Source organism: Mesoplodon mirus (genome assembly GCF_964341445.2).
Source record: "Mesoplodon mirus genome assembly, chromosome: 13".
Classification (NCBI taxonomy): Eukaryota; Metazoa; Chordata; class Mammalia; order Artiodactyla; family Ziphiidae; genus Mesoplodon; species Mesoplodon mirus.
The window spans coordinates 46,689,879-46,716,144 of record NC_138989.1 but is presented as its reverse complement, the minus strand read 5'-3'; the positions used below and the strand labels follow the sequence as shown (position 1 = coordinate 46,716,144).

Genomic DNA, 26,266 nt, shown 5'->3' with positions numbered 1-26,266 from the left:
AGATACATTTTTGCTTTGGATTTCATTTACATGGCAAATCAATTTTAGGTCCTCCTAGACAAGATTGATCTATTTTTATTTTAAAACTCCTTTAATTTCAATTTTTCCTTTATTAGTCTTTACTACTATGGCATAGTTTCCTCTGCAGTTTGACAACGAAGCAAAATTCCCATTTCATAAGTTTGATTTTAAGAGGCAATGTTAAAATACTTTGAGGATCCTGAAAACACATTTGAACTTGGCACAAGGGTTATTCTGATTATTAATTTAATTCTCATGCATAAACAAGAGTCACAAGTCAACTCTGTGTTCTAGATCCCAGAGCAAGACCCCTCTATTGAGAAGAGGCCCCAGTGGTAATAGCAAGGTGACTTCCTCAGGACCTGGCAGGCTGCTCCAAAGGGTCTAGCTCCCCTCACTTCAAGATGGGCACCCTGCAAGCTTGTTGCCACAGCTGCCTAGTCTTGGAAGAACAGATTGTCTGTGCTTCTCGGGCTGTCTTAGCACATGCCTTCCTGGTAGTCATGGCACCAGGGAGAGGGAAGAATGTTAGATGTAAGGACATTTAGGGGGTTTCTTCCCCCACAGGAACCCTCAGGACTGGACACTTCTGGGTTAAAAAAAAACCACTTTATTACTTTGCATTCCATCTAAAAAACAAATATAGGTTTTGAATACGGCAAAACCCAGAAAGGATTATTTTATATACAATTAGAGATAATAGAGCATGGAGCCAGGCAATGACCTTGTAAAGACTCAGTTAAGGACAAAAAAGTTGATAAGAGGTAGGGTGCTCTCTATGGGCTAAAGGCTGAAGACCTTGAATGATCAGAAATGATTTGAAGAACTGCGTTGCCATCAGGGTAATACCCCTGAAATGACATATTCTAAGCCATCGCTTGCCTAACATTGTTATGCTCAAGAATTAAATTGCGGTAGCACCTTAATTTAAAAGGAGTGAGGCTTAATAAAATAGAGTTACTGATAATTCCTTTCTGTATTGCTTTTTGACCAGAAACACTGTGTATAATACACATTCACAAATTTCACTATGTGTTATTCTAGTTAGAGGCCTCTTTTGCTTATGAGAAAAGCCATGTTTTGTATTCCCATGAAGTCTGTAGACACGGTTAACAAGATAAACATCACTATAAGTGATATGTAAGTTACAGCTACTTACTGACATTTAAAAAGTAAAGAGTAATTTTCAAAGACTATTAACACAGGATTACTGTTACTGAGAAGTATGTAGGGAGTACCTTAATGTAAAATATTTTCTTTAGGTAGATCCTTTCAAGGTGATTTAATAAAACACAAAATATTTACACCATACTAAACTTTCCTAAGTTTTCTATGATACTTCTATTTCAAAATTGTCTTATTGAGAGAATGTAAGGAATATAGATGCAGCAAGTTTAATGCATAAACCAATACCATTAGCTTGAGCAAAAGATGTACACAGGGTCTCCCAGCACCAAGAAGACAGCAAAAATTCAACTGCAACTACTTCTTTTTTTCCAAGCAGCTCAAAATGCTTTAGCAAAGACCTTATGACATATCATTATTAATGATATAAGAAAAGGTGAAAGATTCAACAACTGGGGCTCTTGACTCCAAGCACTTAATCCACTAAAACACATGGCATTTGAAGTTTAAAAATTATTAGGAAAATTCCCCACTGAATATGATCTCAAGATTTTTTTGTAAAACATTAAGATTTACAAGGACTTGAATAGTATTTGAGAAGTAAGAGTGACAACACATCCAGTTTGGGGATATAAACTAGACAATTTAGACTGTAATCATGATCAGTTTATGAGAGTAGCAAATAAGTGCCAAATCAGACCAATACTGTGAGATTTGCTATGCTATTTTGAATAATTTGGTTCAAATATCCATATTTGGCCAGTATATAATTCCAGTTCATTCTGGTCACATCAGAAGGGAACAAGGATCTTCTGTACAGATTTTACGACCTGACCCTTGTAGCTCTGCCAGACCATGTAGGTTGCCAGGAACCCTGGAAATGGGACAAATCACTCTTTCCGTCACTATTACATTTTATGTGAGAAGTGGATCAAAGACTGCAGTGGAAGGCTGCACATAGGAAGCAGAAACTGAGCCAGTCTCCATTACCAAATAGCTACCATGCTGCAAAGGGTCACGGATGGAAATGGCTGGCTGGAGGACAGAGCCAGAAGCAGACAAAGCAGACGCTCCCTGGCTGCCTGACAAAATCTGATACCTAACAGATTCTGACTGCTGGACTTGTACGGATTGGCCACGGGATTCAGTCCCAGAACCGCTCTCTTTGGTGGGTGGCTGAGAGTTTTTGGCTTCGTCATCCATCCCAAGGCTTATCTCTGCAAGTTTTTTAAATTTGGGACTGAGTGAGTCCAAGCAGCTGTCATCAAACTCATCAGCAATAAAGCTGCAACAACCCAGGGAGCCGGTGGGAGAACCAGGGGCACCCATTCCTTCGTTATCATAGATCAGCAAGCAATCGTTTGCTTCCTGGCCATCGTCTTCCTCGGCACAGGCAAATGCTTTCTAAAGGTGGAGAAAAGTGGAAAAAAATGAATCGTAAGAGACACTCAGTGGAAAAATGTAATATTATACCATTCTTAGAACTCAAGGTTTGATCAAGAATGCGTGATTTAGGTAATCCATAGAAGTAAGGGCATCCTCTGTATCAGTAATCTTGTGAGAGCTTGACCCGTAAATAGGGCCCATGCCACACCTCGGAATATTCCAAGAATCCTCATCCTAAACAAGCCCTTCCTGCCAGTCTCTCCTCACACACAGTGTCAGCCTTCATCTGCTCTACCAGGCTAGATGCCAGCAGTTGCCAGTTCTGATACCGAAACTGTAGGTGAGATCCGTTCTAAAGATGCACCAACCAAGAGGCAAGCAACCTTCCTCCCAAAGTCCTCTCTGTTCTTGCACCCTTGTCCCATTTGGATTCTATGCTTCCTGACACTTCACCTAATCTTGGACCACAGCCCTCGCTCCCCCTTTTATGTTTGGGTCATTAACTCAATGGTTCTTCAACATTTTTGGACATGGACTCCTTGACAATGTGAAGAATACTCTAACACTCTCAGAAAAATGTTTGCAGATGTATTCTGACATCCTTCATGGTATTGGAAATAGAAAATAAGCTGCTTTGTATTCCTAAAGAGGATGCTGCTGATCTGAAATGCAAAAGGTTTTGCTTTCTGTTGTTATTCCAGCTGGAGGAATGAGGTGCCATATTCTCTCATCTTATGTCTACCGGCCCCTTCTTCCTTTTGACCAGTAGCTGGATTTTGGCAGCCATCTTAGGTTATCTGTATTATTTTACAAGGAGTCTCTACTTTTTTTTTCTTGTATTTCCCCAAGCTGCAAACAAACGAACTGTAAAACTGAAGTAGAGTCAAGTAGAAAGATCTCTAATGTAAACAAGATAACAAAGTTTTCCACCAAATTACCTGAGAAAAGTAGGAGTCTAGGAAGTTCATGTTTATTGCCCCTTCACCATAGTCCTTGTTGGTTCCTTCCATGGAATACCTTCTTCTCATCGTTCCGGACACAATAGTTGCAGAATAGTTGCTAAGTCCAGCGGCTGTTCCGAATTCTGCAGCAGCTCCAGATCCTGCAGCGGCTCCAGATCCTGCAGCGGCTCCAGATCCTGCAGCTGCTCCAGGGTTGGTGGTCACTTCCATTCCAGAAGTTCCTTCCACCCCCGTCCCTCCAGCGTATGTATTTGTAAAAACTTCTAAAAACAGGAGAAAATTCGATAACATCTCATGCTGTGATTTGTTTTGTTTTGTTTTGTTTTTTTTCCTGGTCTTTGATATCCGTGAGCAGTTGCCAAGTAAAGCAAGTATGTGGGAGAAAATACAATTTTATGACTCGAGGTGATAAGAACATCCCGCAGTCTGTTATGTGAGAGTAACAGAGGAGGTGAGGACGTAACAGAGGATATTAGCAGATGAAATAGCTCTGAAAACATGCTAATTGAAAAAATATACAAAGGAAATAGATTTTCAGTGACAACGGCCAGAAATGGAAAAGTAAAAACAGAATATTCAGCACACAGCATTGGAAAGCTTCTAATGTAATGCTTGTTTGTTTTCAGGAAAAAAGAAATTATAATTAAGCTGTCATATTGGCTCAATATGGAAACCAAAGAGGAAGCATACATAATGTAATCATGCAAATTAGCAGATGCTAATTTGGTGTCTTGGTGCTTAATGAAAATTTAATAAGCTGTGACTATTTTGCCTGTTACTTTTACATTGCATTTTCATGGGAAGCTATTTTTTCTAGAGAATTCTGAATATAGTTTTTGCTATGTAATTATAATGGGAGAAGCAGGTAAGGATTAAGGATTAAGGTAGCTGATAAAGACAGTTACATTCTTGGGGGAGATCTTATGTGGAGTTTTCAGGCTGGACATTTAAAAACAATCTATTGCTAAGCATGGAATTAAGAAAAAACTGAATATTAGGCATTAGGTCTTATGGTTCTAGTTTACACCTTAGTTGTAGTGTTGAGATAAGATGAGTAAAATAGTCATTTGGTAAACCAAAGAAATAAATAATTTCACCTATATGACAAATAAGCGATTCTTGTCCCATTATGATTAAATATAAGAATTGGTAATTGAACTCAAATCAGGATCCTGTTAGCTCTGGGGAAGGAAGAAGTGCAACAAGACCTAGGATGTGCACACATGAGGCTTTAACTGCAAATATTACTAATGTTGATAGGCAAAGTTGGGTGGTGAGTACATAGTGTTTGTTATATTTTCCTTTACATTTTTCTATATGTGTGAAATCTTTGCTTATTAAAAAATTAATAATTTACCCCCTGAGAGCTCTACTTCAGTTTATTAAAGTTTGGAAATGTATAGCAAATCTTCAGCTAGTAAAAAATGGTGACATCAGTGGACAAATGAACTTATTGAAGCCAGAGCTAGGTCACAGAATTGACTGATATACTAACAGTAAACCATTTCATTGAAACCCTATTTCAGGGGTAACATCTCTCAGTATGTGCACAAATATGCAAATTATTAAGAAAATAATTTAGAACATTTCTTATTTTTCAATATTTCTTATTTAACTCATTATTGCTTTCAAAAATAAATTTTATGTTCACTTACCAGACTTTTCCATGAAATCTACTCCATTGGCAGTTATAGGTGTCACACAGATATTTGCAATTTCCTACAAACCATATGCAAAAAAAAAATACATTTAAAAATTACCCAGATTTCACCAATATAAGTAAGATATGCAAATGGAGACATTACAAGAATTTCAAATTCTTCCAGGAGTAACATTTTTATGATTTGACATCTGAAGAGCTAAGATCCTAAAAGGCTCCATTCATTTTAGTACTGACTCTCATGGGTCCTTGAGGGTCAGAAGTATCATTTTTATACCCCATTACCTCTTTATCTATATGAATATAAATCGAATTTTGTTCTGTATGATTGAAATAAATGTTTTACAAAGTGTATCCTCACCTTGTCTTCAGGTCGGGCTCCTTCGATTCCCCACAGACGAATTGTTCCTTCTGAACCATCAGGCACTGGGATGAATCCACCGGTCACTCCCCCGATAGGACCGGTCCCACAGCAACAGGTCAACAGCAGAAGGGGGACCACTAGTATATAGGAAAACAAAATATCAGAACATTTGAATCACTTGGAAACAATTTGACATGGCAATTGTCAGAAACATTACAAAGAAAATACAATAATTTTTAACGCTTATGGATAATCTAATAGAAAGCAAAATTCGCTTCTACAAAATAAAATTTAGTAAATTAAGCATACTAAATTTCACATGACTATGAAACTGAAGGAGACAGATCAGATTATTCTTGAGACACGTATATTGTTTTCTTAAAATAGGCACTGTTTGATGAATGATAAAGGTGGCCATTCAGTTCCTCAATCATTTTCCATAATATATTTTTTTTATTATTGCATTTATTTGTACATGTTGAGGCAATGTATATCGTGTCAAGTGAATACACACCCGAAGAGTCAAGATTTTAGGTGGGCATTATAGTGATTTGGTAATCTGGTCTCTAATGATCTCTTAGAGAATAGCCATTAACTTGCAAACTCCCTCAGCAACTAGAGTGATGATCTAATATCATTGCACTCTTAATTGTGACTTAGGAATTCTTAGCTTGGGGGGGCCTTCCTGCCTGGGTAATTACCATTCTTTCTGTGCATATCAGTCTTAGCAATAAAGATTAACATCATTCTCAGGCTAATGGGCCAAGAGAGAAAGGAGGCACTTCTCAGTCTAGGTAGTCAGTGACCCCACCTCCACCTTTGGCCTGCTGAGGCCACCTGAATCCTAATGTTTGAATTCTGTTCACTTACTGGCAGCTTAGTGAGAGATTTAAGAGTATATAGCCTCTGGAGTCAGACTTCTAGGGTTTGAGTTTTGGTTCCACCATTCACCAGCTGGACAAATTATGTCATCTTTTCTTGCCTCCATTAACTGATCCAAAGAATGGGAGAATATATAGTATCTACCTCATAGATTGTTGTGAGGATTAAATGAGATAATATCTATAAAGGATGGTACTGAGTGCCATGAGGACTTGCCAGTATTGTTTGGATGGGCTACATCAGTTGTACAAATTAGGTCAGTTTTATATATTTTATATATACATAAATGAAAAAAATTAGGCCAAGTATATAAAATAAAGTAAGTTGGACATAATACATTTTCTCAAAATTTAACGTAATGTTCATATAAGTGATACTTCTAAAGGTTTTCTTTACTTATTGCCATTCTTAATTCTATGACTTTGTTAAATGTGTGGGAAGGGTTGAATATTATAAATGGACAAATTAGTTTTGAAAAGTGATGAATATATATCTGTATGATCAGTATTTTTAGGTGGCCATAATAGTCTTTTAGAAATCTTGTTTATCATTGTGTGTGCAATATGTATTAGGTTTTTACATATGCATCCAGAGAAAGTTCTGTCCTGCACAAAATTCAAGGTACGACATTTTGCAAATGGTGATATTTCACAAGAAGCAAATTTGATTGTGGGAATAATGGAGTATATTACCTCTGACTGTCATCCTGAGCCACAGTCCTAAATGTACAGTAGCCTAGAGGATATATGCATACCTCAAAATTCAACATTTCAAAATCAGACTTATCATTGCCACCCAACTTATCTGTGCTTTCTCTGATATTTTCAATTTCATTTAATGGTTTCAGTAGCAGCCAAATTCAGTGGTGCATATGGACTTCTGTTCCACTCTTCCTATCCATTTGTCTCCAGATCCTCTCCATGTACCCACATCGTGCCTTGCACATCAATCCTTTCCTTTCCAGTCTTATGCCATGGCTCAAAACCTGGCCTCCATCATCCCTTGTGAACTATTACAATAACCTCCTAACTGTTCTTTCCTTTTTAATTTACAGTACACACTGTGCCAATGTTATCTTTCTAAAATACAAATATGATCGTGTTAGTCTTTTATTCAAATACTCTCAGCAAACTCTCCTTTCCATGTGTGTGTAAGCTCTTTCAAACTAGTCCCAAAGCATTCTCCAGTTTCATCTCCTTCACTCTCCACAATTTCCCCTTGCTTTAGCCTCTCAAGGCTGTGTGCTTCCTAAAACCTGCCAAGCATTTTCTGGCTTTGGCTCATGCTGTTACCCTTTGGAAACACCTTTCCCTCTTTTTGTACTTTCTATATCCTACTCATTTTCCAAGGCTCAAATGGATGATTCCCCTGAGTCTGTGAAACCTCTGCAATATTCCTTAGTGTTCACTTTTATTTTATATCATATTATTATATATATTACAGCTTTATCATGGTATATGTTTTCCATAGAGTTAGACATGCATAAATCTACTACTACATGAAAACCAGAATCAAGTTCCCTTTCTTGGGAATTTGATTGATCTTGATTGAACTTGATTGATTGAACTTGATTGATCTATATAAAGACTCATATATAGGTACTTGAAAAATTTTTGGATTTGAAATTGACTAATCATGACATTGGAAAACTGAAACTCTGAGTGTCAGTTTCAGCTATTAAATGAAATGATGCATGCTAACTTTAGAATAGTAAACACTTAAGGGGAAAGAGGAAGGAGAATATATGGCATGTGTAGGAGGCCACTAAATGTATGGATAGTAATTTATTTCTTTTTTTAAAAGAGATCTGAATAAATATGGCAAATATTAATGTCTGTTAAGTCTGAGTGATAGTTATATGTTATATGATTATATATGTGCAAATATTACTATCTGTTAAGTCTGAGTTGTGGTTATATTTGTGCTTGTCATGGCAATTTTCTGTTCTTCTTTGTGGTTTAAAAATATCTCATAAATTAAAAAAAATACATTAAGAGGTTGAATAATCATTTTAACTCTAAAAGTCTATGGTTCTATAATAAATTAGGGAAGTGACTGTGAATTTATCAAGGATTTCTTTTATTTATAATATAAGAATTTGCCATGAAGTTCTTTTAAATAGAGACTTGTTACAGTCAAAATACTAATTGATTCACACGATTTTAAGTGTAATTTTTGAAACCTACCTATTAAAAAAATAAATTTTAGTTTTATTGAAAAATAATACATGTGTGTAATTTCCCTCAATGTGTTCAATAAACTTAATATATTAAGTATGAGAGCCTTACAGGAGTATATTTTCAGGTAGAAAGCTATTCTGAGGAAATTCTGGATTAAGCAATAACTTCTCAGAGTCTGTGATATATTTATGTGCACTGTAAAGCTCAAGGCTTATGATATCTTATATATTTTCCCTAAATTTATTTGGCCAGGGTTCTATTTTATTTTAGAATTTCATGAGATCTGTATACAAAAAAGACATTTTAGAAAGTGCCACACTCATGGATAAAGTCATTATTTTGACCATGAACATCATGGCCAGTGTGTAGACTATTCATGCTTCATTTTTTTCCTTCTTGAGTCTCTCGTGCTGTTTTCTATATGTCTAACATATACGACTTGCTTTTCTGTATTATAAATACAGATTGTTGGCAGGTGACGTGTTAGCTTTAAACATTTCTGATTTTTCCTGAAAATGCCATTTCCGATTCTTCCTGAAAATGCCATTTCCCCCCAGCTTTGCCTCTAAAACAACTGCGGAGATGCATTGTCCATGCAGCGGGAAGGCCTCTGCATGTGCTGACACCCAGTGCAAGCAGGATGATGCTGCGGCATACTCACACAGCAGCAGCAAAAGACCGAGGAACAGCAGGCCAATGGCGGCAGGCCCCAGCCTCCTGGAACTCTCTCTATTAGGGGTCCCAGAGACAGGGGTTTTGGTCGTGCCCGAATCTCTACAGGTGCCACTGCTGTCACACTGACAGACTTCCAGAGTCAAGTTCTCCGGGGTCTTGCACCACATGCCCTTGCTGTCCGTGATGATCAGGGGGATTCTGTACACACCGGGAGATACCTGCTTCATGCTTTGTAGGTTTGCGGAGGTGGCTGAAAGGAAACAACCAAACAAATCAGCAGTAGAACAAGGCGTATCTTGCTCCTTGCTCTGCAAACTACGTTTTTTTTTTCTTTTTGGTGAACAGAACCAGAGTTGTAACAGACATCACTGTCACAAATAGTAGGGTGAGGCTTGAGCAGATATGAGGGCTCTTGGAGATCAGTGGGTGTATGGGGCTGTACTTCCTCCTGTCCTCCTGTCTGCCCCAGAGGGGCCCATTATTCTCCCCCGTGAAAACTCAGTCATATATATATATATATATATATATATATATATATTTTTTTTTTTTTTTTTTTTTTTTTTGCGTTACGCGGGCCTCTCACTGTTGTGGCCTCTCCCATTGCGAAACACAGGCTCCGGATGCACAGGCTCAGCGGCCATGGCTCACGGGCCCAGCCGCTCCACGGCATGTGGGATCCTCCCAGACCAGGGCACGAACCCGTGTCCCCTGCATCGGCAGGCGGACTCTCAACCACGGCGCCACCAGGGAAGCCCCTCAGTCCTATCTTGATTTTCCCCCAAAAGAGGAGGGGAGATGGGCATCATTTAAATCCCAGGCCTCCTTCTTCTGGGACTTAACCACTCTTCTGTACGTCTGCACCAACCCCTGGAACCTGGTGTAGACCTCTGAATGTATCCCTTCCGCCTCACTCCATGCTTTGGTGCCTGACTTATCAAGACTGAATTTCTGCTTTGGCTGCTGCTACTTCAGCTGCTCCTGTCAGTACTCATCCCACGAGCCTAATGCCAGTTGTATGGGATTCCCTGCGGTGAAGGCCTGTTGCTTCTCTGACTCATGAGCAATGATCGTACTCCATTCTTCATTGCTATGCTATCCCTTCCTAAGTGGGCTCCAGCAGCAGCTCTCATAAGCTGTAGGGTTGTATCCCTTGAATCATTCTTGACCCCATCATGCCCCCTGACATTGTGCCTGACCCACCTAGTCCAACCACTGCTACCGTGCCTACCCTCACCCACACAGGTGTGTCTAATGCCAGGTCCTGTCTCTCTATGATGTTTCTTTTGTAGCTTTTTCACTGGACATGTGTCTGGTAAACCCATTTGGCTACATGCACAGTTTGGAGCCAGATCCCTACACCAGGATCAGTAAGACCCCGGGAAAGAAGGCCACGGAGAACAAGATGCCTTTGGTGACTCTAGCAATGGCAGATCCCTATGACTAAGGTACCACAGAGTAAGCACATTCATGAAAGGAAGCAAGAGTAGTTCAGAAAAGAGCTAGAGATAAGTGAGTTCATTTACAAAGGATTTGAAGTGGCCTGCTGGTCATTATAAAATCCTAAAAGGGAGAAGATTCTTATTGTCTAATGGCTTTTTCTGTGAGACTCCTGGAAAACAGGAAATGTGAAATTAGCATGATAAAGGTTCGGAGAAAAGGAAGGATGGATTAGCTTTTGCCCATTGGCTAATAGGTTTACAAATTTCAGTCCACCATGCTCTCAAGATTCCTGACTAGTGACCGACTAGTGACAGCCTTGAGCAGGCTGACCCCTTCAGTGCTTCATGTCTGTTGACAGCCTGCAGACATGAAGGCTGTATTTAGAAACCTAAACAGCTCTGCAGTAAAATAGGTGCCGGACTATAATCTTTTTATTTTTATTTTTTTGGGGTGCTGTGGAGGTACAGATAAAAAATTAAAAATATAAAGATATCCAAAAATTAGAGTCCACATGAAAAGCAGAAAATATTAAATAGTGCTAATATTATATTGTATCATCCCTTTTCTTTCCTGAAGAGAGAAGAAATTCATGAGGCTAGGACCTCATCTTCATTACAAAGAATTTTAAAAACTACTCCTGGAAAGGAACTGCTCCCAAAAGAACTCTCTCTTAACCTTCTGGAAATATAAAGAAGTAGCAACTTTCATTTGCGGAAGCAGCTTTACAAGTACTCACCATCACGTCTTGTGATCGTCCACACTGACAGTCCTATATTTTGCTTGTCCTGTGAAAATGTGTAGGAGCCAGTATATTTATCACTGTCCAGTGATATAGCTTTGACAACCACGGAAGGTGATGAACTACAGATTGTTTCCTTTTCCAGGACAATTGTTGGACAATTTTCATTAAGAGAACCTATTTGGACATATATGGTGCCTGTAGCAGTTTCACCTGTTTTTCCTATAAGAGTAACATTTTAGAGTTAGAGAAATATACACAAGTTGTACAAAAAATAACTAAATAAACCTTTAAAATTTCTCTCATATGCAACCAGATTAGCATATCTACTCATGAGAAATTGTATTCGTTATTCCCACAAGTCACCCAATTTCCACACCTTGTTGAGAGCAAATTTAAATTTATCAACTTGGCAGATGTCTTGATTAGAAGCATGGCTATTAATTTAATAAGCTTGGAACCAAGACCTCTAAGGTGATAAATTCACTGATTACAAATGAAATCAACATAAAAATAATAGTTTTCTTAAATGTATCCTACTGCACGAGCCCAGACTGTGTGAAAGATTTTTGCTTCTAAAGCTTGAGCCAAAGTATTTGGAATAAACTATGATTTATTTTTATTACCCAAAATATAAAGTTTATTGAAGAAAAATTTTTTAATGTTGACAATCAAAAACAATAAAATAAAAATCTCTCAGTGGTGGTATTATGAATTATTTCTGTTGTTTCCCTTAGTGCTTTTTTCTGTTTTCCCAGATAATATGATTTTGGGTGTTTATTCTTTTGTTTTATTTTTATGTTTGCCGATCGCCTTGAGCATAAATTAATTTTACACTTAGGGAAACACACATAGTCCATGAATATTATTTTAAAAACATTTCAAAAGATTTTTATTGTTCAATGATATAAGTGCTTGAGATGTCTATAAGTAACTCACTCTGTGTGTAAGTAACTCACAGAGGCACCTCACATTGGAGCTGAGCTTCCCTGATAGGCTTTCTGTCTCAATCTTTATCCACCTTCTCAAACCCAGAAATTCCTGCCCCAACAGCCAACAATAGGACCAACACAGAATTCACTGGTCCAACAAACTCCAGTGAGAAGCTGGGATGCTCAGTCTTCTCCTGGATTTAGCCACCTCAGATAATTAACTTCATCTAATGATAAAGGTAATATGTTAATAATCACAATCATCTATTCATCAAGAAATGCCAGTTGGAGTAACATTTCTCTAAAAATGAAATATTTTTTCTTACCATCTATGGCCAGAACCTCAGCTGTGATTGTCTTGTTAGCTATGAAAGTAACATCCCGAAAAGTATTTTTGACAAATTTGATTTGAGCAGTGCTTGAATCAATAGTTAGCAAACCACCATCATTACGTCCCAAGATGTATCTGTTTTGTAATAGAAAACAACAATAGGTTTTTTTTTAAACATGGAATGTTACCTATTTAATGAAGATGACTCATTAATATTTAATATATTTATACTTAGTATAAGACTATGAAATATACTTTTATAAAAGCAGCAGAAGCTTAACATATTAGCACAGACAAGCAGTATTTCATAATCCTTAAGTATATGTTAGCCTGGTTTTTCAATTTTCTGCTCTGCTCAGTAAAATAACTGTGTCCTTGTTCTTTTTTTTAATGAAGATTATTATTATTGTTTTATTTTAAAATTTCTTTTTGGCTGCGTTTTGTCTTTGTTGCTGCATGGGCTTTCTCTAGTTGGGGTGAGCGGGGGCTACTCTTTGTTGCGGTGCGCGGGCTTCTCATTGCGGTGGCTTCTCTTGTGGAGCACAGGCTCTAGGTGCGTGGGCTTCAGTAGTTGCAGCACGTGGGCTCAGTAATTGTGGCACATGGGCCCTAAGGCATGCAGAATACAATAATGGTGGCACATGGGCTTTGTTGCTCCGTGGCATGTGGGATCTTCCCAGACCAGGGATCGAACCCATGTCCCCTGCGTTGGCAGGTGGATTCTTAACCACTGCACCACCACAGAAGTCCCTGTGTCCTTGCTCTTTATACTGCAGCAGCTACTTTGCATGGTGCTCTACTATTTTAGGCATATGTGTCTTGTATGTGCTGTTCTATCTGACTGCACCACGGTCTTCTGGTGAAATTCTACTCTTTTTTAAGGCCCAACTGAAAGTCTCCATGAAACTTTTTCCTGATCTCTCTAGACAGGCTAAGTCATTCTTTTCTTAGTTTCCACTTTAACTTATGCTTATGCTACCTTTGCTCATAGCATGCCTCTTCTTGAGTTATATGGTTCCTTGAGTTGGCTGCTTTGTATCTCTTTGTATCCTTGGCACAGAATAGTTTAGATGTTATATTGTAATAGTTTATAAATTAAAACTAGTCAAGGTAAACAACAAGGTCCTACTGTATAGCACAGGGAATTATGTTCAATATCCTGTGATAAACCATAATGGAAAAGAATATGAAAAAGATTATATATGTATAACTGAGTTGCTTTGCTGTACAGCAGAAATTAACACAACATTGTAAATCAACTAAACTTCAATAAAATAAAAAAAATTCAAAGAATAATAAAATATTAAAATAAAATCTCACTTGACAGATAAGGCAGCTTTGCCAGTGTCTTCATCAATGGCTTGATATGATCCCACGATATAATTGATCAGGTTTGTACCGCTTATGCCTTTTGGGACAACAAATGTCTTGAAAGAAGGACGGAATATAATTCCTTCCCTCATATTTATTACTTGGATTGTGAGTGTGGTTGACTGGACCCTACGTTGAGAGACTGATGTGTGAAATTCAGCTTTGTTTCTGACGGCGATAACAAGTTGCACACTTTGTCGTTGTTCATAATCTAGAGACTAGAGTAAAAATAAAATTAGGAGGAAAGAGGCGTCACAAAAATATGATCTGGAAAGAGGACAAGAGAGCTCTATGTTACGTGCTATGAATGAATCCTTTATTTCTATACAGCGAAATGGTTTCACAGATCTTCGCAATGCTGTGATGAGAATCCTTTAGAATTTGTAACTCATGAAACCTCAGTTTGGTAACGGATACTTACAAAGCAGAGTACTTCTTTTTAGACTAACAAAACACCTTTATAGTTTCTTCAGGCTGTGTGGTACAGTGGAAAGAATCACAAATTTTCTATGGTCACATGGTTTGAACCCTGATTCTGCTACTTAATAGCTATGTGACTCAGGGCACAATATTTACTATCTCTGATCCTCAACTTTTTGCTTCTGGTAAAAAACCCTTACCTCATCAGATTGTTGTAAGGACTGAACTAATTAAGGCCCATAATACATTCCTGTAAATGGCAGCTATGCCCATTCACAGAATAGTTATTGGATTCCTGTGCAATAATATCTTTTCTGGCTTTAAAAATTCCCTGTTGGCAAAGATAAAGTATCCTAATAAACTTGGTTGGCAAATAGGCCTCTGCAAAACGATGAGTGGGTGGCCCACCGACTCTTCATAGAACCATTTTCAGACAGTCCTGTGTGTTACCTATTTGTTTGATCCTGTTATTGAGTGGCCCAAATCAAGGCCTGAGGTATCCCAGGATAGCTTTTTCCATTCACTAGTAAATTTTTAAGGGTGATGGGTTAAGGAAATGTTCATTTTGGTTACATTTGTGTATAACTGAAAATAATTAAGGTATGAGATCCAGATTTGAGTTTTAACTTTGCAATGACTGGTTTTGTGGGCTCAGGTGTTTCCTAGTGGAGAAGAAGAGAACGATGCTTAAATAGGTAATTATAATATAAGGGGTAATTGACAAAAGAGATTACAGAGTCTGTGTGTGAAAGCGAGTGAAGACTTGTACTTGAGAAAGTCAGGAAAGGCTTCCGAGAGGTTTTCATGTGAGCAGAGTGATACAGGTTGAGGAGGAGTTATTCAGGCAGAGTGAAAGCACTTGCAAATACCAGAATTACAGAAGGTGATAGGGAGATGACTGCTGAGAGACCTTGGATGCAATTCTGAGGGGGCTGAAGGTCATCTCAAAGGCTAGCAGGTGGTCATCACCCTGGCTGCATATTAAGAGTCCCCTGAGGAACCTTTAAGAACCGCTTGCTGCCTGGCCTTCCCTGCAGACCAACTGAACCAGTAGTTGCCACAGGCTGGGAGAAGCTGCAGGTGATTCACATGGACAATCTTGATTGAGGGCCATTTTCACAGCCAATGGAGAACAAGGAAAGTTTTTAAAGAGGAGAGGAACTGGTCCAAATTGGCTTTAAGAAAAATGTGGTCGAAGGAGAATGAAGGGAAGTATACACAGGAGGTAGGTACGTCCATCAGGAAGGGAGGGGGCAAGGCCGAGAAGAACACAGGCTGTGAGAAGGAACACCAGGGCTAGACTTTAAGGGCAGTTTCTAGGACAGAATTTGATGTCTGGCTCTAGGTGGTGAGAAAATGCCATGACTGAAGGATAAGGCCCAGGTTTCTAGTTTGGGGGACTGGATGACACCAACACAGAAGACTGGGAATATCTCATTCCTAGGCATTGTTGGGAGTTTATAACAAAACCCCTGCAACTGAGGATGGCTGTAACCCACTCTGAAAAGCAGAGTAATAGCAACCACTTATGTGGCTTCCAACAATCTAGAATTCCAGGGATCTCCCTGTTAAGGAATATTATGGAGCTGTCATTCTACTGGAGTCACAGAATTAAAGAGAGAAGCTCCCATATAGTCCAATGTTCTATGGCAAGGAATGTCCTGAAATAGTGGTAATATTTTTCTAGTCTATACAATATCCAGGCATAAATAGCCTTATGTTATTTCAGATGAAGGGTCTATTGTAGCCAAGCCTGTTAAATGGAAGTGTTACTCAATTATTTATTTTTTATTTTTCAGATTTAGTTTTTACATTTCCATTTTCTAGAAAATGTCACATTTTCCCCCCTCTGAGGACCGTAGCTAATCCATTTAAAGTAAGTTGACAAATTCACAAGCAACTATTCCATGTATTCTTGTCTGTTCCCGAGTTTAAGTCAGGAAGTGTGTTTTACTTTCTTGCGCATAAAACAGGCACACTGATAAATATATGTATATTAGTGTGTTTGTGTTTCTATAGAAAGTGTGATAGCTTGGAAGGAAACAAATCAACATGTTAAGAGAATTTTCTTAGGTAATGGGGCTATGTGTGTCTTCAAAATTCTATCTACTTTTATGTGTTTTTTATGTTTTCTATAAAGAAGTGGTATTATTATTCATAAGTGAATAAAGTTTATTTATGACAGTTTTGGTTAAAATATAGTAATAGTTTTGGTTAATACAGAACATTTTTCCCACTGAAGGGAAATCAGACCTTACCTTAACCACCTTCAAGATGCCTTCGTTAGTTTTGGCATCAGTTTGTATTTCAAACCAGTTCCCATCATTTCCAGAGGTAAAGAAATACACTGCACACCAATTATCTGTGAACTCTTCATCCAAATCTATTACTTGAAATCGAAGCAAGTCAGAACTCAAAGTGTTTTCCTCAATACTTGCTGAATACTAAAAAAAAAAAAAAAAAAGCAAAATTTAAGACTCATCGGCAGGTTTTATCTAAATGAATTATATTCATCCTGAATGGCATTAGTCATTAATTCTCTAATTATGTATTGCCTCCTTGCTGGTTACTGACTTCTTATATTTTACAATAGCTTATTTTAAAAGAAAAGTGCAGAGAGCTTAAATAAAAGCCAGCAAGCAGGCAAATCCTGGATTAAGATGGCAAGGTATAACATTAAAAAAGTATATAGTTATTTTTCAAGGAATGAAAGACACACCTGCAATTCTTTGAAGGTTGGGATATTATCGTTGACATCGTTCACTTTAATGCTACATTCACATTGTGTTTCTAGTCCTTCTCCATCTCTGTCTGCACCACTCACAACCAGACGATACATGCTAACTTGCTAAATTTGGAGAAAAAATAAAGAAAAATGGTTAATCTCTAGTGCCAGAGATACGAATGACAACTACTTGCTTCCTGTGGGAAGGAGGTGAAAATATTCAAGTTCATGGTTCATTCTCTAGAAGGACCACACGCACTGTTCATTGTCCATCATAGAGGAGGTATGTGGGGCTCTGGATGGTTGGGCGGAAGTCTTTATGAGGCTAGTTCAGGTTTTCTCTGAGCTTCTTAGGGCAGGATAGTACACTTAGAGCAAAAATGAACAACGAGGATGATGGGATGTTTATCAGAGGGAAACTCACTTACAGAGCTTCCCTGTTGGTCTGTTTGGAAAATCACTTGTATAAAAGTTACACAGAGTCTGATGGGGTAGCATGCATTGATGGAGATGTGGTAGGACAATGGAGCAGAGAGAGGAAGGGGATTCTTTAGTATTCCGGAAGTAGGGGTAAATTTGAAAGAAGTCAGGAGAAGAAGCACGACACCAGAGAAGGCTTTACTCCAGATAGAAATTTCTCCCTCCATCTAAGAAATTTCCTTCTCCTCCATCATATGAGGGATTAACCCCAGTTCAGTCTTTGTCATGCATGCAATGCCTTCCCTTACTCTCCCGCTTTAACTCCCACAGGTATGCTGATACTTGTTTCCTCAGGTACAATTGATTGCGCAGGTCTCAAGTACACATTCCACCCCAGCAGAATCACACTAGGATGCAAGGAGTTTCCCTAGATTGGGCCAAGTGAGTCCTGGGAACCTCTATTCCTTCCTCCTTTCATTCTCAGGTAGAAAGGAGTCACCTCTCTTAGCATTCTTACAACCGAATCCTGAGTTACTGAACGCTCCCCAGTGCCTTGCTTTACCTCTCGATCAAGTGAACTGGTCAAAGTGTAGACTTCCCCGGTGTGTCTGCTTAGGAGGAACATGGATGTGCCTGCAGGTTCCTGAGAGATAATTTTGAAGGCAATTTTAGAGTTCAAGTGGTTTGGTTCATCTGCATCTGTGGCATTTAGGATCATCACCAGTGAGTCTAGGAATACGGGAGAAGTTTATTAAAGAATTGTAAAGATTGACATTATGTTCACATGAAATGTTCAGCACAATTTCAAACTGATCTTTGTCTTTTAAGATCTTAAAACTAGAGGGCTTCCCTGGTGGCACAGTGGTTGGGAATATGCCTGCCAATGATGGGGACACGGGTTCGAGCCCTGGTCCGGGAAGATCCCACCTGCCGCAGTGCAACGAAATCCGTGTGCCACAACTACTGAGCCTGTGCTCTAGAGCCCACAGGCCACAACAACTGAAGCCCACACGCCTAGAACCCGTGCTCCGCAAGAGACAAGGCACGGCAAGGAGAAGCCCACGCACTGCAAGCTGCTCTCCGCAACTAGAGAAAGCCCGTGCGCAGCAACAAAGACCCAACGTGGCCAAAATTAAATAAATAAATAAATAAAATAAATCTATTTAAAAAATTAAAAAAGGAAATCTTAAAACTATCTGTGTGGGGCTCCCCTGGTGGCGCAGTGGTTGAGAATCTGCCTGCCAATGCAGGGGACACAGGTTCGAGCCCCGGTCCGGGAAGGTCCCACATGCCGCGGAGCAATTAGGCCCGTGAGCCACAACTACCGAGCCTGCGCGTCTGGAGCCTGTGCTCCGCAACAAGAGAGGCCGCGATAGTGAGAGGCCCGCGCATCGCGATGAAGAGTGGCCCCCGCTTGCCGCAACTAGAGAAAGCCCTCGCACAGAAACGAAGACCTGACACAGCCAAAAATAAATTAATTAATTAAAAACCAACAACAACAACAACAAAAACTATCTGTGTGCTAAAAAAATATTACATGTCACTTGCAATATCTCTTTCTGTCTCTCTCAATCAGGTGAGCTGCACTGCCTTCCGTAAAAATCCTCCACTTCTCACTAAGCCTTGGTTGGTTGTGTTGAGGTTGGGACTATTTTCTCTTTATTTTTTCCCTTGCTGGATGGCCTTATAATTCTCCCTCCCCACCCCCCACCCCCATTATCCAAGTAATGAGTGTATCTCTGTCCCTTATAATCTAAAAAAGCCCAGCTTTTTAGATGCAGATGCATCCAGGTTGCCTAAAGCCACCTCCTTAGCTTTGTGACTAGGATAAGCTTTGACTTGATAACACAATCACAACTTGGAAATATAGTACACTGGCAGTGGACAAGTAGCTCAACCACAAATATTAGAAAGGAAGCTGCTGCCAGTGTCCTTGTCCTCATGGTGAGCCACTGCCACCCCCTGCCTCTGCAGGAGACCCTCCAACACTAGCAGGAATAAATAAGTGGTTTGGCTCCAGCTGTATCTACTTGAGATGGTATCAAAGCGCTAGAACAAGCAGCCTCAGAAGCAGCGGATTAAAGCTCCACAATCAACTTGATGTACCCTGCATCTGTGGAATACATGAATAGACAACACATCATCCCAAATTGAGGAGCCCGGAGTCAGTGCTGTGCCTCTGAGGTGGGAGAGCCAACTTCAGGACACTGGTCCACAAGAGACCTCCCAGCTCCACATAATATCAAACGGCAAAAATCTTCCAGAGATCTCCATCTCAACACCAGCACCCAGCTTCACTCAACGACCAGCAAGCTACAGTGCTGGACACCCTAAGCCAAACAACTAGCAAGACAGGAACACAATGCCACCCATTAGCAGAGAGGTGGCCTAAACTCATAAAAAGTCCGCAGACACCCCAAAACACACCACCAGACGTGGACCTGCCCACCAGAAAGACAAGATCCAGCCTCATCCACCAGAACACAGGCACTAGTCCCCTCCACCAGGAAGCCTACACAACCCACTAAACCAACCTTAGCCACTGGGGACAGACACCAAAAACAACGGGAACTACGAACCTGCAGCCTGCAAAAAGGAGACCCCAAACACAGTAACATAAGCAAAATGAGAAGACAGAAAAACACACAGCAGGAGAAGGAGCAAGATAAAAACCCACCAGATCTAACAAATGAAGAGGTACTAGGCAGTCTACCTGAAAAAGAATTCAGAATAATGATGGTAAAGATGATCCAAGATTCTATTTCCCAGATCCAAAATCTTGGAAATAGAATAGACAAAATGCAAGAAACAGTTAACAAGGACCTAGAAGAACTAAAGATGAATCAAGCATCGATTAAAAACACAATACATGAAATAAAAAATACTCTAGATGGGATCAATAGCAGAATAACTGAGGCAGAAGAACGGATAAGTGAGGTGGAAGATAAAATAGTGGAAATAACAGCTGCAGAGCAAAATAAAGAGAAAAGAATGAAAAGAACAGAGGACAGTCTCAGAGACCTCTGGGACAACATTAAACGCACCAACATTCGAATTATAGGGGTTCCAGAAGAAGAAGAGAAAAAGAAAGGGACTGAGAAAATATTTGAAGAGATTATAGTTGAAAACTTCCCTAATATGGGAAAGGAAATAGTTAATCAAGTCCAGGAGGCACAGAGAGTCCCATACAGAATAAATCCAAGGAGAAATACACCAAGACACATATTAATCAAACTGTCAAAAATTAAACACAAAGAAATCATATTAAAAGCAGCAAGGCAAAAACAACAAATAACACACAAGGGAATCCCCATCAGGATAACAGCTGATCTCTCAGCAGAAACTCTACAAGCCAGAAGGGAGTGGCAGGACATAATTAAAGTGATGAAGGAGAAAAACCTGCAACCAAGATTACTCTACCCAGCAAGGATCTCATTCAGATTTGATGGAGAAATTAAAACGTTCACAGACAAGCAAAAGCTGAGAGAGTTCAGCACCACCAAACCAGCTTTACAACAAATGCTAAAGGAACTTCTCTAGGCAAGAAACACAACAGAAGGAATATACCTACAATAACGAACCTAAAACAATTAAGAAAATGGGAACAGGAACATACATATCAATAATTACCTTAAATGTAAATGGACTAAATGCTCCCACCAAAAGACACAGATTGGCTGAATGGATACAAAAACAAGACCCATATATATGCTGTCTACAAGAGACCCACTTCAGACCTAGAGACACATACAGACTGAAAGTAAGGGGATGGAAAAAGATATTCCATGCAAATGGAAACCAAAAGAAAGCTGGAGTAGCAATTCTCATATCAGACAAAATAGACTTTAAAGTAAAGACTACTAGAAGAGACAAAGAAGGACACTACATAATGATCAAGGGATCGATCCAAGAAGAAGATATAACAATTGTAAATATTTATGCACCAAACATAGGAGCACCTCAATACATAAGGCAAATACTAACAGCCATAAAAGGAGAAATCGACAGTAACACACTCATAGTAGGGGACTTTAACACCCCACTTTCACCAATGGACAGATCATCCAAAATGAAAATAAATAAGGAAACACAAGCTTTAAATGATACATTAAACAAGATGGACTTAATTGATATTTATAGGACATTCCATCCAAAAACAACAGAATACACATTTTTCTCAAGTGCCCATGGAACATTCTCCAGGATAGATCATATCTTGGGTCACAAATCAAGCCTTGGTAAATTTAAGAAAATTGAAATTTTATCAAGTATCTTTTCCGACCACAATGCTATGAGACTAGATATCAATTACAGGAAAAGATCTGTAAAAAATACAAACACATGGAGGCTAAACAATACACTACTTAATAACGAAGTGATCACTGAAGAAATCAAAGAGGAAATTAAAAAATACCTAGAAACAAATGACAATGGAGACACGACGACCCAAAACCTATGGGATGCAGCAAAAGCAGTTCTAAGAGGGAAGTTTATAGCAATACAATCCCACCTTAAGAAACAGGAAACATCTCGAATAAACAACCTAACCTTGCACCTAAAGCAATTAGAGAAAGAAGAACAAAAACATCCCAAAGTTAGCAGAAGGAAAGAAATCATAAAGATCAGATCAGAAATAAATGAAAAAGAAATGAAGGAAACGATAGCAAAGATCAATAAAACTAAAAGCTGGTTCTTTGAGAAGATAAACAAAATTGATAAACCATTAGCCAGACTCATCAAGAAAAAAAGGGAGAAGACTCAAATCAATAGAATTAGAAATGAAAAAGGAGAAGTAACAACTGACACTGCAGAAATACAAAAGATCATGAGAGATTACTATAAGCAACTCTATGCCAATAAAATGGACAACCTGGAAGAAATGGACAAATTCTTAGAAATGCACAACCTGCCAAGACTGAATCAGGAAGAAATAGAAAATATGAACAGACCAATCACAAGCACTGAAATTGAGACTGTGATAAAAAATCTTCCAACAAACAAAAGCCCAGGACCAGATGGCTTCACAGGCGAATTCTATCAAGCATTTAGAGAAGAGCTAACACCTATCCTTCTGAAACTCTTCCAAAATATAGCAGAGGGAGGAACACTCCCAAACTCATTCTACGAGGCCACCATCACCTTGATACCAAAACCAGACAAGGATGTCACAAAGAAAGAAAACTACAGGCCAATATCACTGATGAACATAGATGCAAAAATCCTCAACAAAATACTAGCAAACAGAATCCAACAGCACATTAAAAGGATCATACACCATGATCAAGTGGGGTTTATTCCAGGAATGCAAGGATTCTTCAATATACGCAAATCAATCAACGTGATACACCATATTAACAAATTGAAGGAGAAAAACCATATGATCATCTCAATAGATGCAGAGAAAGCTTTCGACAAAATTCAACACCCATTTATGATAAAAACCCTGCAGAAAGTAGGCATAGAGGGAACTTTCCTCAACATAATAAAGGCCATATATGACAAACCCACAGCCAGCATCGTCCTCAATGGTGAAAAACTGAAACCATTTCCACTAAGATCAGGAACAAGACAAGGTTGCCCACTCTCACCACTCTTATTCAACCTAGTTTTGGAAGTTTTAGCCACAGCAATCAGAGAAGAAAAGGAAATAAAAGGAATCCAAATCGGAAAAGAAGAAGTAAAGCTGTCACTGTTTGCAGATGACATGATACTATACATAGAGAATCCTAAAGATGCTACCAGAAAACTACTAGAGTTAATCAATGAATTTGGTCAAGTTGCAGGATACAAAATTAATGCACAGAAATCTCTGGCATTCCTATATACTAATGATGAAAAATCTAAAAGTGAAATCAAGGAAACACTCCCATTTACCATTGCAACAAAAAGAATAAAATATGTAGGAATAAACCTACCTAAGGAGACAAAAGACCTGTATGCAGAAAATTATAAGACACTGATGAAAGAAATTAAAGATGATACAAATAGATGGAGAGATGTACCATGTTCTTGGATTGGAAGAATCAACATTGTGAAAATGACTCTACTACCCAAAGCAATCTACAGATTCAATGCAATCCCTACCAAACTACCACTGGCATTTTTCACAGAACTAGAACAAAAAATTTCACAATTTGTATGGAAACACAAAAGACCCCGAATAGCCAAAGCAATCTTGAGAACGAAAAATGGAGCTGGAGGAATCAGGCTACCTGACTTCAGACTATACTACAAAGCTACAGTAATCAAGACAGTATGGTACTGGCACAAAAACAGAAAGATAGATCAATGGAACAGGATAGAAAGCCCAGAGTTAAACCCACGGACATATGGTCACCTTATCTTTGATAAAGGAGGCAGGAATGTACAGTGGAGAAAGGACAGTCTCTTCAATAAGTGGTGCTGGGAAAACTGGATAGGGACATGTAAAAGTATGAGATTAGATCACTCCCTAACACCATACACAAAAATAAGCTCAAAATGGATTAAAGACCTAAATGTAAGGCCAGACACTATCAAACTCTTAGAGGAACACATAGGCAGAACACTCTATGACATAAATCACAGCAAGATCCTTTTTGACCCACCTCCTAGAGAAATGGAAATAAAGACAAAAATAAACACATGGGACCTAATGAAACTTCAAAGCTTTTGCACAGCAAAGGAAACCATAAACAAGACCAAAAGACAACCCTCAGAATGGGAGAAAATATTTGCAAATGAAGCAACTGACAAAGGATTAATCTCCAAAATTTATAAGCAGCTCATGCAGCTCAATAACAAAAAAACAAACAACCCAATCCAAAAATGGGCAGAAGACCTCAATAGACATTTCTCCACAGAAGATATACAGACTGCCAACAAACACATGAAAGGATGCTCAACATCTTTACTCATTAGAGAAATGCAAATCAAAACTACAATGAGATATCATCTCACACCAGTCAGAATGGCCATCATCAAAAAATCTAGAAACAATAAATGCTGGAGAGGGTGTGGAAAAAAGGGAACACTCTTGCACTGCTGGTGGGAATGTGAATTGGTGCAGCCACTATGGAGAACGGTATGGAGGTTCCTTAAAAATCTACAAATAGAACTACCATATGACCCAGCAATCCCACTACTGGGCATATACCCTGAGAAAACCATAATTCAAAAAGAGACATGTACCAAAATGTTCATAGCAGCCCTATTTACAATAGCCCGGAGATGGAAACAACCTAAGTGTCCATCATCGGATGAATGGATAAAGAAGATGTGGCACATATATACAATGGAATATTACTCAGCCATAAAAAGAAATGAAATTGAGCTATTTGTAATGAGGCGGATAGACCTAGAGTCTGTCATACAGAGTGAAGTAAGTCAGAAAGAGAAAGACAAATACTGTATGCTAACACATATCTATGGAATTTAAGAAAAAAAAATGTCATGAAGAACATAGGGGTAAGACAGGAATAAAGACACAGAGCTACTAGAGAATGGACTTGAGGATATGGGGAGGGGGAAGGGTAAGCTGTGACAAAGTGAAAGAGCGGCATGGACATATATACACTACCAAACGTAAGGTAGATAGCTAGTGGGAAGCAGCCGCATAGCACAGGGAGATCAGCTCGGTGCCTTGTGACCGCCTGGAGGGGTGGGATAGGGAGGGTGGGAGGGAGATGCAAAAGGGAGGGGATATGGAAACATATGTATATGTATAACTGATTAAATTTGTTATAAGGCAAAAAATTAAAAAAAAAAAAAAAGAAAAGAAAGGAAGACTCAGGTTATCTTGACAAATTTTTCTTCAAAACTACTGATGAAACTAAGAGAATAAATTAGCTTGTAAAAATGATGTACTATAGTGATACTTGTATCTGAAAAAAAAATTAAAAATGGTAGTTACTGCAAAATACTTACTCGAAGCACTATTTTCTTCAATTTCACCCATGAACATACTTTGTGAGAACACTGGAGCATTGTCATTTATATCTAAAATTTTGACTGTTAGTAAAAGCAGTTTCTCTACATCTTGTCCCAGGACATTGAGAGCACGACAGGTAATCTAGAAAAGGAGGGGAAATGTTAATTAACATTCTACAAACTTTAGTTTGCCTACTATTAAAACTTGTAGAGATAAGGCCTCTCCTGGCATGTACAGTGTTTTTGTGCAAAGAGGAAAAGTATTTCCCCAGAGAGGAGACAAAGCAGGAAAAAGTGTCAACTCTGGGCATACCAGTTGGGCAAATTGCCCCTTCCTGCAGGCTGTTATGTGTCTCCTGGCAGCATGAAGCTCTTGGCAAGCAGTGTGCTGGAGTTGAGCGCTCATGCACCCTCCTGGGGTATTCCTTCAGGGGCACAGCCATAAGGGGAGGCTCTTTGTTTTATTTTATTTTTTAATTTTTTGGCCATGCCGCGAGGCATGCAGGATCTTAGTTCCCCAACCAGGGATCGAACCTGCGCCCCCTGCAGAGGAAGCACAGAGTCTTAACCGCTGGACTGCCAGGGAAGTCCAGGGGAGGCTCTTTGTAGAGGGACTAATATTGTTATTTGTTGGTGGATGGATTCATGCACTGATGTCTCTTCTAAATTAACCTTCTAAAGCCACTGTGCACCAGGGGAAGGGTGGCCGATATAGAGGACACAAA

General features: G+C 39.0%; 1 protein-coding gene across 1 annotated transcript in view; it reads right to left on the bottom strand.

The window, feature by feature from the left end:
* Nucleotides 1-2,061: 2,061 nt before the first annotated feature.
* The window catches only part of DSG3 (desmoglein 3), a gene marked incomplete at both ends in the record, with an annotated part of 58,953 nt that continues 34,748 nt past the window's right edge, over nt 2,062-26,266 (bottom strand). Inside the window, 11 exons of the mRNA XM_082641315.1 lie at nt 2,062-2,550; nt 3,471-3,757; nt 5,150-5,213; nt 5,516-5,655; nt 9,242-9,505; nt 11,432-11,656; nt 12,693-12,832; nt 14,018-14,286; nt 16,747-16,932; nt 17,208-17,336; nt 18,196-18,362. Coding sequence (XP_082497441.1) covers nt 2,062-2,550; nt 3,471-3,757; nt 5,150-5,213; nt 5,516-5,655; nt 9,242-9,505; nt 11,432-11,656; nt 12,693-12,832; nt 14,018-14,286; nt 16,747-16,932; nt 17,208-17,336; nt 18,196-18,362 — 2,360 coding nt within the window. The remainder of the gene's footprint in view (nt 2,551-3,470; nt 3,758-5,149; nt 5,214-5,515; nt 5,656-9,241; nt 9,506-11,431; nt 11,657-12,692; nt 12,833-14,017; nt 14,287-16,746; nt 16,933-17,207; nt 17,337-18,195; nt 18,363-26,266) is intronic.